The sequence below is a fragment of the Argiope bruennichi genome, chromosome 5 (genome assembly GCF_947563725.1).
Source record: "Argiope bruennichi chromosome 5, qqArgBrue1.1, whole genome shotgun sequence".
NCBI lineage: Eukaryota > Metazoa > Arthropoda > Arachnida > Araneae > Araneidae > Argiope > Argiope bruennichi.
In genome coordinates, this window is record NC_079155.1 from 20508597 (window position 1) to 20524333 (window position 15737).

Below are 15737 nucleotides of genomic sequence, written 5' to 3' on the forward strand. Positions count from 1 at the left end.
ATTTATTTAAATGCATCAAATACTAAGAAAATAAACAGAATCTTTTGAAATAATCGGCCGAAAATAAATTAAGCCCATCCTCGTTAGCGTGGGGAAAAAACACTGAAGCCTTACTCATTTGGCAGTGGGGAAATGAAAAAATTTTTTGGTAAGAAAGTTAGTTTTTAATAAATAATTAAAATTCTTATTAAAAATTCAAAAATGGGACCCCCAGGTGCACATTCCCGACCTCCAAGGTATGCATGTGCCAAATTTGGTAACTGTAGGTCGAACGATCCAACCTGTAGAGCGCCAACACACACCCATTAAGCTTTATAGAAGTATAGATAATAAATATATATACTTGATGTAATACTGACAGTTCACCTTTTATCGTGCTTTAAGGCTTTTAATTATAGACGTATTTCTCCACTTCAGGAAAATATTTTGATATTGTAAAGAATATATTTTAAATTATTTGAATAAATAAATTTACTACCAAATCATATTTAGTAAAATAATCCTGATGTATTATAATATTAAACAATTTAAAAAATTCTGTGAATATAATTAATAAAGTTATGAAACTTTATGCTGTACTATATTAGACCAGCCAGCAGATGTCTTGCTAAAGTAATATTTTCCATTGATTTCTATGTTTTCCTCAAAGCAGTCATTAAAAGGAACAGAAGATTTTTCATCATTTTTTTAAGCCTTACCTCCTATGATCACTAATCTAATACATATTTTTTTTAATCTCAAACCTAACTTTTGGATTTGAAATTTAAATCTTGAAATTAATTTTTATATTGCTGTTTAATTGACTAGTATCTTGACCATATTTTACTGTGTTTATTAACATTTATGTGTACATGCAAAAAAAAAGGAAATTAAGTTTTTACTTTCAAATATATTGTAGCAAACAGATAATTTGCATTCATTTAAATTTATTTTAAAAATATGAAGCATTGTTTAATTTAATTAAAAATCAGATGTGTTTAAACAGTTTAGGAAAAATGTATTATGAAAATATACTTTGTAATTTAAAATTTTCTTTTAAAACAGTTAACAGAAGTGTTCAGTGTTAAAGTTTATTTTGATTTTGGAAGCATGATTGAAATCACAAATGGTGGTGCTTTTTAATTTATGTAATTAAGACTAATTGATTTATATTAAGTTTATATTATATTAAGTAAAATACCCCCTCCAACTTTCTGTGCTGTGATTTATGTACAAATGTTTTGTATGTGCTTTTAATTTCATGCTTAATTAATATTTTTTTTTATTTTACAGATTTACAGCTTACAAGAGGATCATAATTTAACTACTCCTCAAAAAGCAATTAACCCAGCAACCATTTTAAAAATTCTTAGTGAAAATGCAGAATTTCCTGAAACCAACACAAATCCTCACCCTGTATCTGTAAATAGTAGTATTGCCACCAGTAGTAGCAGCAGCAGTACATTAGATATTAATGAAAAAATTGCAATCAGTGCCATCCAGAAGGAATTAATGGAGGCTGGATCTGCTGCTATTGCAAGTAAAGCTAATAACATCCAAATGGCTGCCAGTTTGATACCAACTTACTCTCAAGCTGGCCGTTCATTGCCCCAAGTATCTAGAACTTCTGTTCAAGCTCAATTAACCTCCGAACAAATTCTGTTGCTGCAACAGCAGCAACTAGTATCTGGTTCTCTACCTCCCAATTATAATTTGGTTGCAAATAGGGTACGGTTGCCTGTCACAACACAGGCTAGTGTCAATGTGATCAGTCCAGAAGTGTTGGCTCAACGAAGGAACATGGTGCATAATGTGACTGTGGGAAATGTTGCTAATATGAATCAGGTAGGTGTATTATTCACTCACTTATTGTTAAAAATGTATCTTAGAAATTCCTTACTACTTTTCTTGTTATTTACAAATTTTCTATAGATTCCTTTGTACTCCCTTGCTTTTACTAACATGTTTGTGTTTCAGTTTAATTTGGCTTATTTCTTCAGTTACACTACTTTTTTCTGTGATTAGTTAAATTAAAAATACAGAAACTTAACTTCCTAATTATTTTTTTTTTTCACTTAAAAAAATATGTTTTTCCCTTTGATGTATATGATTATAACGTATTAATTAACTCCTCACCTGCCACGAGCGTATATATACATCTTCCTAAGTCAATGTGTTAACTGCCCCTGACATATATATACATCTCGCAACTAACTATATACGTATATATACATGGCTCTGGGGACCGAATCTCGCAAGTTATCCTTGGCAGGTAAGGGGTTAACAAAAGACATATTTGATCTTAAAACATAACTTGAAAATGGTATTTGTATGCTCATTAAAATTAAAAATATTGCTGGTCATAAAATTCAGTCATTAAAATTTCATTTTTTTTTTAATTTTAAGAATATTTAATCTAAATAACTCGCTCATAATAAATAATACCATTATTAAAATTTAAAAGAATGTTTAAATTTATTTATTAGCATTTAAAGAGAATGAAGTTCAAAGTTGAAAACTTAAAGTATATTTAGGTACTTAATTTCACTCCCATTTTAAATTACTGAAATTTATTAAAAACTCCAAAATTTAGAATGAGAGAACAACACAAGATGCAGCAGAGAATATTTATCTGGACAAAATATTCTCTTGCTGGCGAATGTTTACAAATATTGTAGATTTATCGACTAACGTAACCCTAGTCAAAATGTCTCCTTTCCCTTTCAAATGCTTTTTGCAAACACAAAATGTAAACATCACAAAAAAAGATCTAATTTTATTACGTCCAGACATTTTAGCACGAGATTTTAATAGTTAGCCAGCAGAAAAGCCTAATATAAGTTGTCTCCCCTCAAACACTTTCTGGAGACTTCGGTCAACACTGACAGTGGGCAAGGAAACAACCATTGTCAAAAATAGAGTTGCCTGATACCATTTTATGGTCCTGTTTTAAAAGGAGGGAGGAAGTTAGCATCTGGTATATCGGCCTTTTGTGTTGTGTGATTGACCAGCTGTTTCAGTCAAATTGGTAGCCAGGACGTTAATTACCTCATCAATTGAAATCTAGAAAATTTATATCAATCATAAACTCTGTTCTCCTTACATCTAAATGTTATGAATCACCTTTTACTTTTATACTATGCCTTTATTTTTATTCCTTTTATATCTTTCTGTGATTTACATAATTTTGTATATTTCTTTTAAATGTAGCTTCGAAGAACTATGAAGCAGAAAATGTATCTACAGCAGCAACAGAAACGACTATTGGAACAACAAAAGCAACAACGCACAATACCGACTCAACAGCCTCTAGAAGTAGCTAGTTCTGCTGGAACTGCTTCATTTCCTGAAAATATAAATGATTTACTCAACAACACAGTTGCGCCCAATGTCACTCTTATGGTATGTTATTAATTCATAAAATAATATATAAAATACAATTAAATATTTTGTAAAGGTGCTAAATAATTTTTTTTGAATGCAATTGCATTTGAGAAATAATTTGTCTCCTGAATAATTTCAAATTAGAATGTCAATAATTGAATTTAAAATTGAACTTAAATTGCTATTCCATTTTATGTGATATTTTGCTAATCTGCAGTAGATATAATTCTGTTTAGTTTTTAAAATTTCTTTTAACTTTTAATTATTTTAATTGTTTATTAGTTTAATTATTATTAGTAATAAGTTAATAGCTGTTAAATGAATCAAAGATTAAAATTGGTTTTATAATGAAATAAGAATTTATGTGTCAAGTATATTATATATGTTTCAAAGAATGAATTGAAAATCACTTTATTTCTTATAAATAAGCAGATGGAAGTGTTTTAATTTCAGTTCAATCATTTTATCTCAGATTATTAATCCTTGCCTGGCTGTTTTCTTACAGTATCTTCTTTTGCAGCGTTCCTCTGGAATACCTGAGGCTGCTCGTTTCAATTTGAATTCGGCCAGCTCTCAACCTAGTCCCACTAGCCAGGCTTCTCCCACTTCTGCACAATTGTCACCTGGTCAGAGAGTCAACCAGGCCTCTCCTTTCTCTCCCCTTTCCCAACAACCATTCCCTAGCCAGACACCCCCACCTGCAGCAACCTACCAGGCAGCTCGACTTTCCCCTCTTCCACCCCCCTCGTATCCCCAGGGAGGGCCTAGTCATTCTCCTTCACCCATCACACCTACCGGCTCATCTCCTCACATGGTTCTATCACCCCAATCTCCTCAGTGGGCTCAAAGGCTAGCCACGAGTCCAGTTCAGAATCTGCAGTTGCAGAATCCTATGCTGAATGCTCAGTTGTCTCAAGTAAGTGTGAATTCTCTGTTTGATATAGGTCTCATGCACATCTGTTAATTACTTGAGATTTATTTGAAGAAACTAAAATTATCGTAGTTTAAACTTTGCTGACTATAAACAAGTTAACTTGAAATTGATTGATAAATATTGCAACATTTTCAGTAGATTATTATCCATTGATTGTATTTCTCTGTATCTTTGACTAAAAAAGGTACTTCATAAAATTAAACTTGTTTTAATTCTTTCAAGAACAAAATTCATTTATTTATTTTTGTGAAAACTATGGTAATTGGTGTTAAAATCCACAAATGGAGGGGGGGAGCAAAATTCGATCGGCTATCTGTTGGTTTCATTAAATACTAAAAACTGTATCCCTCCCAAAAACTCTAGAAGGTGGTTGATAGGAAGTCATCATCGTTGAAAGGATTAGCTCTATTATGATTGTTAGGTGATCTGAATATTTAACAATTTCTGATGAAGAAGGCTGTGATTAAATTTTGTGCATTAAAGAATTGTGTGCAAAATGCATTACAAAAAATAGTAATAATATACTAATGATTTTTAAATCTAAATTTTCTTAAGTGTATCCCATGCTTCTAAGTACATTAGGATCGTACTTGTGCTTATTTTTTAAATGGATGATATATCTTATAATCCACATAATGTCACTAAATTTAAAATCCCTCTGTTGATTATCCTTTGTTTATTATTTTCATGTTGTTTGATGTATTTATCATATTTTGTCCTTTTTTTTTTTCCAGTTAAAATTTTTGTGCAGTTGTTAGTAAAAGAAGATATTGCAAATTTGTTAATAATAAGAAGAAAATTGCAAAGTTGTTAAGATAGAAGATATTTTAAGTCATTTTGGGTAAATTCATTCCACAAATAAATCAAAGAATGAATATTTAGATAAATTTGATGAGAGAATAGAGGTAGTGAGAAAAGTTCAGGTTATGTATCTTTTCCCTCTCCACTGACCCCAATTTTAGTGAGTAATTTAAAACTTTACTCATATGTACTAGGTTTCTTATAATAATTTTAAACAATAAGTACTCAGTATTTAAATAATTAATAAATAATAATTATTCATCCTTATACAATAACTTTTATTTTTCATGATAGAACTTGATTGACATCTTGGAAAATGATCTAAATTATATTTTACTGCTATTATTCTTTTAACTATAATTTAAATTCAAATTGATTATTATAAATCAAATTGATTATAACAAATACTTTAGTCTCTAGCTTATAATTGCTGTGAAGTGCTTATATGTTTCTGTTTGATGTTTCTTTCCTAAAAAAATGTTTCCACTTTGTTTTAGGCTTCTATTGGTGCTAACCAGATACGTCTAACAGCCCAACAAAGACAGCAGCTTGCCTTACGGTCAATGCCCAGTCCTACATCAGTACAAAACTCTAGGGGAGCTGTATTTTCTCCTCAGTCAGAAGCTAATGTCTCTCCATTGTCACCTGTTATGGTTCTTCAATCTCAAGCACCTCAGCAACAAAGAATACAAAGAAGTAAAACTAATTTAATATTATAAATTAACTTTTACTTTTGAACTCAATACATTCTTACAAACCGAATTATACAAAAGAGAGTCCTGTGCAGCATTTTAAAATGCATTAAGATTTATTCATTCTGTTTCTTAGGATTTACTGCCTTGTGTATCAATAATTTCTGACTTCTTAAAAACATGCAAAAATTTGATAATTTTGATTATAAAAATTTAAATGGTGATATTTTTCTTTCGAATAACAAAGGTTTGTTATTCTAATTCGCATGTTTCAAATAATATTTCTTTAAGCAAGGTTTTTTTTTTTTTTAATTTGTGTTTAATTATTAGTATGTCAATCAGTTAAGTTTGTTTGGTAATCATCATAAACATTTTAAATAACATATATGAACATTATTGTAATTAATTTATTGAAATTTCATATATTTAATAATCCTTAAAAGTTTTAAATTATATTTGTTCAAAATAATCCTAAAATTAATTTCCTTACCCTTATTATTGTTTTGTATTAAATTTGACTTAACTACTACCCTATTTGCATTTTATCTTTAAGAGGAATGGTGGATTAAGTATGAACTAAAACAAAATGAAATGTTAGCTATATAGATATAGATTTAGCGAAGTTCAGAAATTGGAACTCTACCATAACCTATATTCTTAATAGCTTAATTTTGTTTATAATTAATATTATTATCACTTGTTTAATATGACCAGGAAATAAAATATCCATGCAATATATGGATTAATGAAATATTTTTATTAATATATTTAATAAAAATGAATATTATTTGTTTTTAATATTGATGTTATTCTTTTAGCTCGCATGGCATCTGGTTCTCAGAATCAGGCCACTTTTTCAACAAATGAACCTCTTTTATCTCCACAATCACTGCCATCTCCAAGTTTCAGCCAGTCTGTTTCTACTACACCTACTTCTTCTTATGTTTCAATATCATCATCTTCGGTACCTATTTCTTACAGTGCAACACAAGTTAGCCAACAGTTCACTTTTGACAGACAAAATATTCAAGCATTTGCCAGCAGTTCAAATGACAGGTTAGAATTTTTTGCTAGTCTTCTTAAGTATTCAAACTATTTTAACATTTGACTTGGTTATTTGTCATAATTAAACTAAACAATTAATAATTGCTTTATAATGATATAATAATCTGAAAGAACATGCTGACAATATATTTGTGGATGTTCCATTTTTGTTTACTTGAACTTTAATTAAATTTTTAATCCCATTTGGCTACAGAAATGTGCCTCTCTTTGATACTATGGTATTTCAAAACTTCATTAGTAATTTATTTTATTATGTGTGTTGATTTTTTTCCTATTAATTTATGATCTTGAATAATTGTGTATTAACTATTTGTTTATCACATTCTGTAGTTAGAGTTTTCCCAAAGCATTGCTACACATGAAAATTAAAAAATTTAGTTGTCAGACTCTGTACAGAATAGTTCCTGTCTGTACTTGTGTGTGCATCTAAAGTGATTACTAACTTTAACCAAATTCTGTTTGTATGTCCATTAATATGTACATATAAATAGAGTGAACAGATACAAAAAGTGTCATAAACTTAGATAGTTCAATTTCCGGTTTTATTACTGGCATTCTGGATTACCAAAATGTTGTAATCAAATGTGATAACTCATAGTTGCATTTACTTAGATAGGTGAATTTTATCTTTGGATATTTACACGAAAATTATATATATCTCTAATTTTGGTGTATATCAATCAAAGAATAGATAGTCCATGTGTGTGTGAACACTGCTATCTAAAATAGAATAAGGAAAATTAATTAATTTTGAATGGTGTTTTGACATTAAAACTGATTTTTTTTCTGTCCTCCATCTTTACCTTTTCCCTCTACAAATGAGAGAAAAGATACTCTCACATAATTATACCAATCAAGTACAAAGAAAGAATTGCTTCTTACTTTTACTGTTTTTGATCTTGCTGTTTGGTTTTTACAAATTTTACGGATTTTTAAATGTTTGTCTTGACAAACAATTTGACTTTTACTGCTTGATTTGAACAACTTTCAGACAAGTTTTTAATTCCACAAGAGATAAACATGTTTAGAATTTATACACCATTTCATTTATCTATCACCATATGGTTTTACATTTTGGTCCAGTTTATCCATTGCATGCTTGTTGCAATACAGCTAAGCTTGACTCTTACACTAATAAAACAGAACACAATAAACCCCTGCATTTGGAACTCATTTGGTCAGAAAATGCCCTGTAGACAAACTTTATTTTCTTATTAAATTTAAATATTAGATTTGAACATATTGTGTAAATATTTGAGAAAGCTGAGAGAGGGGGGGGGGTATTTCTGCTTTTTTAGACAAATAATGCATTTCAGCCCTTTAGAAATAGTTTTACAACACTGCTGTATTTTGAGTTGACAAGCTGTCACTGCTTGAACCATTAAAAAAACATTTAAAATATGTTAAATAGTTTTTAGCCCCTTTTAATCTCTTAGAAATCTGAAAGCTGTGACATATATTGACTGAAATTTTTAATGTATCTAAATATCTCTCTGCTTGTAAACACTGCAAGCTCATATTTATTAATTAGGGGTCTTAATATTTGAGCAGTGTATTGAATTTAAGGCTCTGGCTGAAATGTTGTATTAAGGTGTATAGTTGATAAAAATTACCTATTCTGGATGATGATAGTGTTTTCTGGAGAAGGAGAATGGGAAGAATATGAGAAGGAAGTAAAATATTGCATTAAAAAAAAAAAAGACATGCTAACTATTGTGTTTTAAATGAAACCTCAAGTTGGCCTCACACTGTATGCAGTGTGATATATCATTGTAGCCAATTAAATAGGCTTAAAATATGTTGTTGACATATTAAAATTAATTGCTATATTTTACACTGTAGCAATTAATATTCTGTTAAAATTTCAAATGGAAATAATGCATTATGGTTCCCCATTCATGTCATTTAGACATATAGAAACATATTTCATCATTCATTTCTCATACATCCCATATAACTTTCTATATTCTGTCTGCTTGAGTTGCTACAAATTGTAATTTAAGTTCTCTTGTATTATTTGGTTATTGATTTCTATATTCCTTCATTGGTTACTTGGTAGCATAAGATAGGAAATAATTGAGGGTGTTTTTTTTAATATATATATAATTATCTTAAGAGAGTAATATTTTTAATTCTAAAATCTTACATTTTGTTATAAGATAACTCAGACATAGCATATGCTTGGAGCAAAATAAAATGAAAAAATTTATTCATAAAGTGATTGAGATATTAAAAATATAAAATTGTCATATTAAAGAAAATTAATCAGTCTCAGAAAGGGATAAGTTTCAATTCTGAAATCCTCATTGCTTTGAAATTATCATTTTTGTTAATTTAAACTTTATTTCTCAGCAAATTATCTATGCTCATTTCTGAAATTTGAATCTCTGAGTCAATAATGATTATTACTTCAGTTTATAAACTTGAAAGATATCCTGTCCATATAAATTTTTATTGTGTTTTTGTTCTTAATTTTTATATTTGGTATTGGCATTAGAAATTTGGGAAAGTCTGATGATAATATTACTAAATGTATTTATAGTTATGCCTGGATTTAGTAACTGAATTTATAATTTCATGTTTTACAGCTTAAGATCACCAGGAGTTTCTAATGACCAAGGTGCTTCTGATTCTTTGCCACAAGAACTAAGATCTCTTGTTAATTCCCCAAATCTTGTTCTTTCCTCCAGCAATGTAAGTATCTATTATTTATATTAAATGTGTAAGTCATATTTATTTTTATGTCATTTGCTTTTTTTTATGTATTTTTGTTCTAAATTTTAAGTCTCGTACATTATTTTTAAAGATGTTTTTTTTTTTTTTTTTTTTTTTTTTGTTACCATTTCCATGTTTAATTATTTATAATTAGTGAACATAGTCAAGTGGCTAGCATGATTTTTTTTTTTTCAATTAATTGTTAGTCCCAATACACATTGCATTTTTGGTGAGCCCTCCCCATTCCAATTTGTCATTAATATCATATTATTAATAAAATGTCACATCATTAATAAAATATATTATAAGTATAGTGTTTTTGATCCCAGTCTATTTCATGTCCATAAAATTGTTATTTTACAAAAATTAGATTTACTAAAACCAAAATTAATTCTTTTAATAAAAAAAACACATTATCTTTGTATCTGATTGTATGAAATATGCTCTCTTAAAATGTTATGATGAATTTTTTTTATTAAATTTTGAATGTGTGTAATTTTATTAAATTTATTATCTAGAATCAACAGTTGCTTCAATCATTGTCATCTAATAATTCTGTGACTAGAGTGCTCAATCTTCAGTCCCTTACTAGGTCAGACCTTGAAGAGCTTGGATTATCTGTGGAATTATTACCTTGTAAGTTTTTTTTTCTCCCCTCTCTCTCTCTCTCTCTCTCTTATTTGAAACTATATCCAGTCACAGTCTTATTGTTTTTTGCTTTTACGTTAAAAGCTTTTTTTCCCCCCTTAGCTGGTTCAACAGAAGCACAAGCTGCAACTCAGGCTTTGTTTGCACAGGCATTGTTAAATGATGCAAGCAACCTTGAAGCTTCAGTGCAGCCAACAAGTCCAAGGGTAAATATATACTTTACGGTTACTAATGCGTTTATTGTAACAAGTGTTGCTATATTTCATGCTTATTTATTACCAGCTTTTTAAAACTCATGGTTGTTAATGTTTTCTAAACTGTGTAATATAAGTCTATTATAAAGTCAGTGCTTAATTGCTGTGGAAATTGAAATGATAATGAATCTCTTGCTATAAAAGAATTATAATAGAATGAAATATGCTGAAAATAGACTTTTTGAAATATATATTCAAAGTAAATTGTTTATGGATAACATAGCTATACTTTTTTGAATACAGAAAATTTCAGAGGCTGAAACATGTAAAGAACTGTAAAAAAAGTGCAATAATTTTGAATGTTTACATCAAATATTTATTACAATAAACCCCATTATTTATTAAAATAAATATAAAAAAAGGGCTTTCCCTTATTCTATCATCGACATTTTAATGAGAAGTTGCTCAACTTTTACTTGCCATATATACATGTATCTGTGTATTTCTATAAAATTAGCTTATTGGCAATGTCTTGCAAATCTTCTTAAGAGAAAGATATTTATTTTAAACCATATTTCTATGCTTCTGTGTTTCTATTTCTCACAAAATATTAACTACCATTTTGATTAAAATGTGTAAGGATTAAAATTTTAGCATTTGCTGGTTTTTATGTACTTGATTATTTAGAAAAGATTTTTCCTCCTATACTTCTGGGCATTTCCATTTATTTAGGTACAAATAGTGGGAAAATTTTGTGTTATTTGAATAAACTATTTTGATAACTGGTTAAAAATCAGTTCTTGCATTTCACTTACAATTTGAACTTTAATCTGTGCATTGATTTAATAAATCCAGTGCTAAATAATTATTTTAATATTTATTTAGTTTCTAATTTTACTAGTTTCAAAAGTGTAAAAATTATTGGAGTTGTTATGAAAAACTTTCTTCTATTTAAGTTTAGTCATAAAAAAGCTCTTGAATTTACATTTTTGTTATTAGTATTGTGAGAACCTTTACTATTTATACACCTACCAGTTATTGTCCCTTTTTAATCTTAGAAAAATAATATTTTTATATTGTGTCTGATTTTATGTTTGGTAAAGGTTTTATACCATGATCATAATGATTGAGTGTTTATGATTTTATCTTGCCATTCTTCATAATTTACAAAACATCTTCAACTTATACTATTCTTTTAAATGTATCTTTAATAATTTAACCTCCATTCCTCAATTTGTCTTCATTTGAAAAATTAATAAATTGGAAAGGTATTCCCTCCTCCCTTCATATTTATGTTGTATGGGATATCTGTAAAGTTTGGAACCTACAAGTGTTCTGGAAAATTAAGTAAAATTTTGTTATGAAATTGAATTTAAGTGATTTCTTATTCGTGTAATCTAGTGACTGAATCTTTTTCTTATTGTATTCTTCTAACTTTAGGTTCAAGTGGAAGAACCCAAACCTGCAGATCAGAAGAAAAGTTTGCTTCAGCAACTTTTGTCGGAGCCTACTTGAAGGTCTTTGTGTAAATAATTCTTTCTCAAAATGTACAAAAGAAGTTATACCTCATATTATGTTATTGTTTCTACTTTACATTGATCTGTTGTTGTAATGGGTATTACAAAAATAATTGTTCTGTCAAGGTCTTTGAATTGTAAATGGTTTTGTTTTATTACTTGTTGGCTGAAGCATGTACAGTAAGGATTTTCTAAGCATGGATTAAAGGATGTTTCTAATTTAGAAACTTTATGTTCCTAATAATTAATATATTGAATGATTTGACATTAAATTTTCAGTTCCTTTGTTAATTAGGATTCTTTTTCCCCTACTCTCCACTGTTTTTTAAAATGTATAGCTTTTCTTTACTTAAATGTTCAAATGAACTATGAAAAGTTACTTTTTAAGTGCACTCACTAGCACTTACTATTTTATAATTTGAGCATGTCATTTTCAGATGATCGCTGAAAGTGTTAAATGAATCACAAATTATATTGCATAAAATGCCAGTTAATTGTAATTTACTGATGTTTATATAATCAATTTAATAAAATATATACAGAACTTTAAAAAAAAAATCAGTTTGTGCTACGAATGTTATATAAATATATAGCAGTTTTTTTAAGAGTAATCCAACAGTTGATCTGAAGAATAATTTTGACTTTTGCTTATTGTTAATCATTATTTTATTTAATAATGGCATTCTTATTTTTTTTTTAATGTTTAGAATTTTATTAAAGGTTCAGAACTACAGATGGTGAGTTTTATTTGGGATTCAAATCAGTTGTGTGGTAGGATAAGTGGTGTTTATTTTAATTTCTTCCCCACTTCTTTTTCTTTTGGTTATTTTCGTCAAATATTTTTAAATTGTAATGGTAGTCTGGTATATGGATTTATACTTCTGTAAAATATTGTAAAAAAGTAGATAAGTATACAGAATGTTACTGCTGAAAATATTTTGTTAGTAAAATAAAAATGGGATGTTTTACATTTGGCTTGTTGTACATTAATGCATTATTATCATTATGTTTATACATTGAAAAAAAAAAAGTTAAATGCCTAATATAGTTAGATCCTTTAAAATCTAACTGTGTTTGGTTTGAAACTGTTATGATTAAAATAATTAACAGATTTTATTCCCTCCTTTATCTCATAGCATCTGAGATAAATAAATAGCCTTTTCCTCCTTTTTATTTTGATTGCCTGTGATAATAACATTAATGTAGATTATCCCAATTCAAATAATCACAGTTTGTGATTGTAGTTGAAAAAAAAATAAATAAGCTTTCCAAGTAGTCACTTATTGAGATTATTCCCTGACTGTTATTGCGACTTGTAAATTTTTGGGGCAATTAATAATTATTGTTTCGGCGCCTTCCTTCTGCAAATTTGTTTACAATTTAATAAAACGAAACCTTGCTTGCGAAATAGTACACAGAATTCTGTGATCCTGTTTATCTGTGTTAAGCCATATGTGAAATGTGATGACTGTGAGAATTGTCAAGTGATATGATCAGTACCAATTCTACTGTGAGTTGGTCTACTATATAAGTCCTGGAAAAGCATTGTTATTGCAGCTCTCTAGGTTTAGAATTATACTTATGTACTTAAGTTTGGACTACTAGAGACTCTATCTGTTGTGTAACTTATATAGTGTGATTATTTCCCCACCGTATGTGGGGAAAATATAATCCATGGTGCTGCATTTTGTGTTACATTATTACTGTTGACACAGTCTGTGGCTTTTAGAAGAGTGGCACGCTTTCCATCCTTTCTAAGAGATTAAAGATGGCCTTATAAAACACACCGTAAATACGTTTGTTATTACATAATAAACTGTAATATTTTTGTATATTTTCCTAAAAAGCTATCCTTTACTAATGCTGTGCTTGTGTATTGTTTGTATAGAATAATTCATTTGTTGTTATGTTTTTGCATCTTGACTAGAATAGTGTAAAAAAAAAAAAAAAAAAAGACAAACCTAAGCTCCATGGCGAGGAATCATATCTCAGTCTTCTCTGGAGATCATCATTGTAACATGAAATTCATCACATTCTGGTGGGCTGTAAGAGCCTCTTATTATTTGCTGTGGGCTACTTGTATAGTGTTATTTTACTTGTAATTTTTTTGTATTTAAGAAGGCGATCTTTTAATTCTGGCAAATTATACATTACTCAAAACCTGGATGTAAGGATAATTTGTTCATACCTAATGATGCAGTTAATGGTATATACATATATAAATATGTGTATATTTCATCAGTAATGGCTTTTTATTGTATGTTTTGTATGTATACATTTCTTAAGTTCCTGAAACATTTTGATTCATGTAAAATTTGTTGTAAATCTTAATAAATTTGGGTTTATTAAAAAAAAAAATCTTGTCTTCCATTTTCAACATTTTTAAGATTACATTTTTTTCCTAGTTCCATGCCAAAATTAAAGCAATATAATTTATTGCTAATAAATGTTAATTTTCAGATATAGGGATTTTTATTATATTTCTCATGCCTCAGTGAGCTTTAATTTCACAAAAAAGGTCATTTTGTATATTGTTTCATAAAAAAAAAAGCAAGTTTTGTATTTTAAAAATAGAACAAAATCTTTAAAGAATAACTGATTTTCTTTTTTAAAAAAATCTCCTAACCAAAAACAGGTATTGAAATCTTATTTTACACATTCTCTGTATACTAAAATAGGCCTAAGTGATCAGGGCAGATATTGAAATGAATATTAAGGGAAGAAATATTTTCTGGAAAAGAACTTTATATGACAATTTTTGTAATCTCTGCAAATGTGAGAATTTTAACAAACATTTTAAACACTAATTTATAGGTATTGATATGGAATACTTTTGAATTCTAAAGCAAATATTAAATCAAAAAGATTAAGAAGTTATGTAAAGTAAAAGTTATCTAAAAAAGCTTATATATATATATATATATATTTGTTAGCTTACTGTGCATCTTCATTTATATTGATTGACATGACAAATGGCACTTCATATAATCAAAATTCTGCATTTCAGAAAAAAATTTAATTGCTGAAATCAAGACACTTGAATTTTGAGTAACAAGAAAACCCAATAAAAGATTTGTATGCTAGGAATAGAATTTACTTTCAGTTGGGCTTCTAAAACTAAATATTAAAAATCAAAATTTCATCAAGTCTGCCAAATTGGCTTTTGTTCATAAGAAAAGGTCAGATTACAACAGGCTTAATGGAATACAATTTTACATTAGTCTGATAACAATTTCATGAATAACAACAAAAACTGTATCACTTAAGCTCTCCAGAAATTTGTTGTTGATGCTGCTTCCTACTTGCCATTATCATAACTCACTTTCTGCTTAGGATTCCTGATTCGTGTCACTGGTTGTACTACTTTGTATTCCCTTAAATTGTGTTGTACTTTTTATCATTGTATTTAATTCATTGGAGAAGCCCCCCCCGTACACCCTTACTTTTCATTTGCATTCCCATATTCTACTGCAAGATATGGCTTATTTCTGCATGGCTCACCTACCCTTTTAAGTCAAGTAGTACCTTTGCTTGAGACATTCTATATTTCTACTTATAATAAAAATTAAAATGTGTGTCGATGCTGTTCAGACCAGACTGTTTGATCTAGAGCTTTAAAATTTGGTCTAGATATACTTCCTTCGCGAATGGAAAGCCACGGTGGCCTGGTGGTAAGGTCTTGGCTTGTGAGCCTTAGGATTTCAGGTTCGAGATCCGATTCCACCGAAGAATCGTCGTGTAAGGGGATCTGCCGCCGTTAAATCCGTCATGCCAAACTTCCTCCCGTTGGTGTGGTGTAAAGGGGGAG

General features: G+C 28.8%; 1 protein-coding gene across 8 annotated transcripts in view; it reads left to right on the forward strand.

Annotated features, from left to right (window-relative positions):
* Positions 1-14258, forward strand: part of LOC129968461 (mucin-17-like) — a 95904-nt gene extending 81646 nt beyond the window's left edge. For 7 of the 8 annotated variants that reach the window (XM_056082356.1, XM_056082351.1, XM_056082355.1 and 4 more), the window contains 9 exons: positions 1273-1824; positions 3190-3381; positions 3884-4279; positions 5596-5794; positions 6609-6846; positions 9444-9549; positions 10089-10206; positions 10321-10424; positions 11853-14258. In XM_056082356.1, the coding sequence (XP_055938331.1) occupies positions 1273-1824; positions 3190-3381; positions 3884-4279; positions 5596-5794; positions 6609-6846; positions 9444-9549; positions 10089-10206; positions 10321-10424; positions 11853-11927 (1980 nt within the window). In that variant the 3' untranslated portion in view covers positions 11928-14258. The remainder of the gene's footprint in view (positions 1-1272; positions 1825-3189; positions 3382-3883; positions 4280-5595; positions 5795-6608; positions 6847-9443; positions 9550-10088; positions 10207-10320; positions 10425-11852) is intronic. The other variant, XM_056082354.1, reaches the window with a different exon arrangement.
* Positions 14259-15737: the final 1479 nt, after the last annotated feature.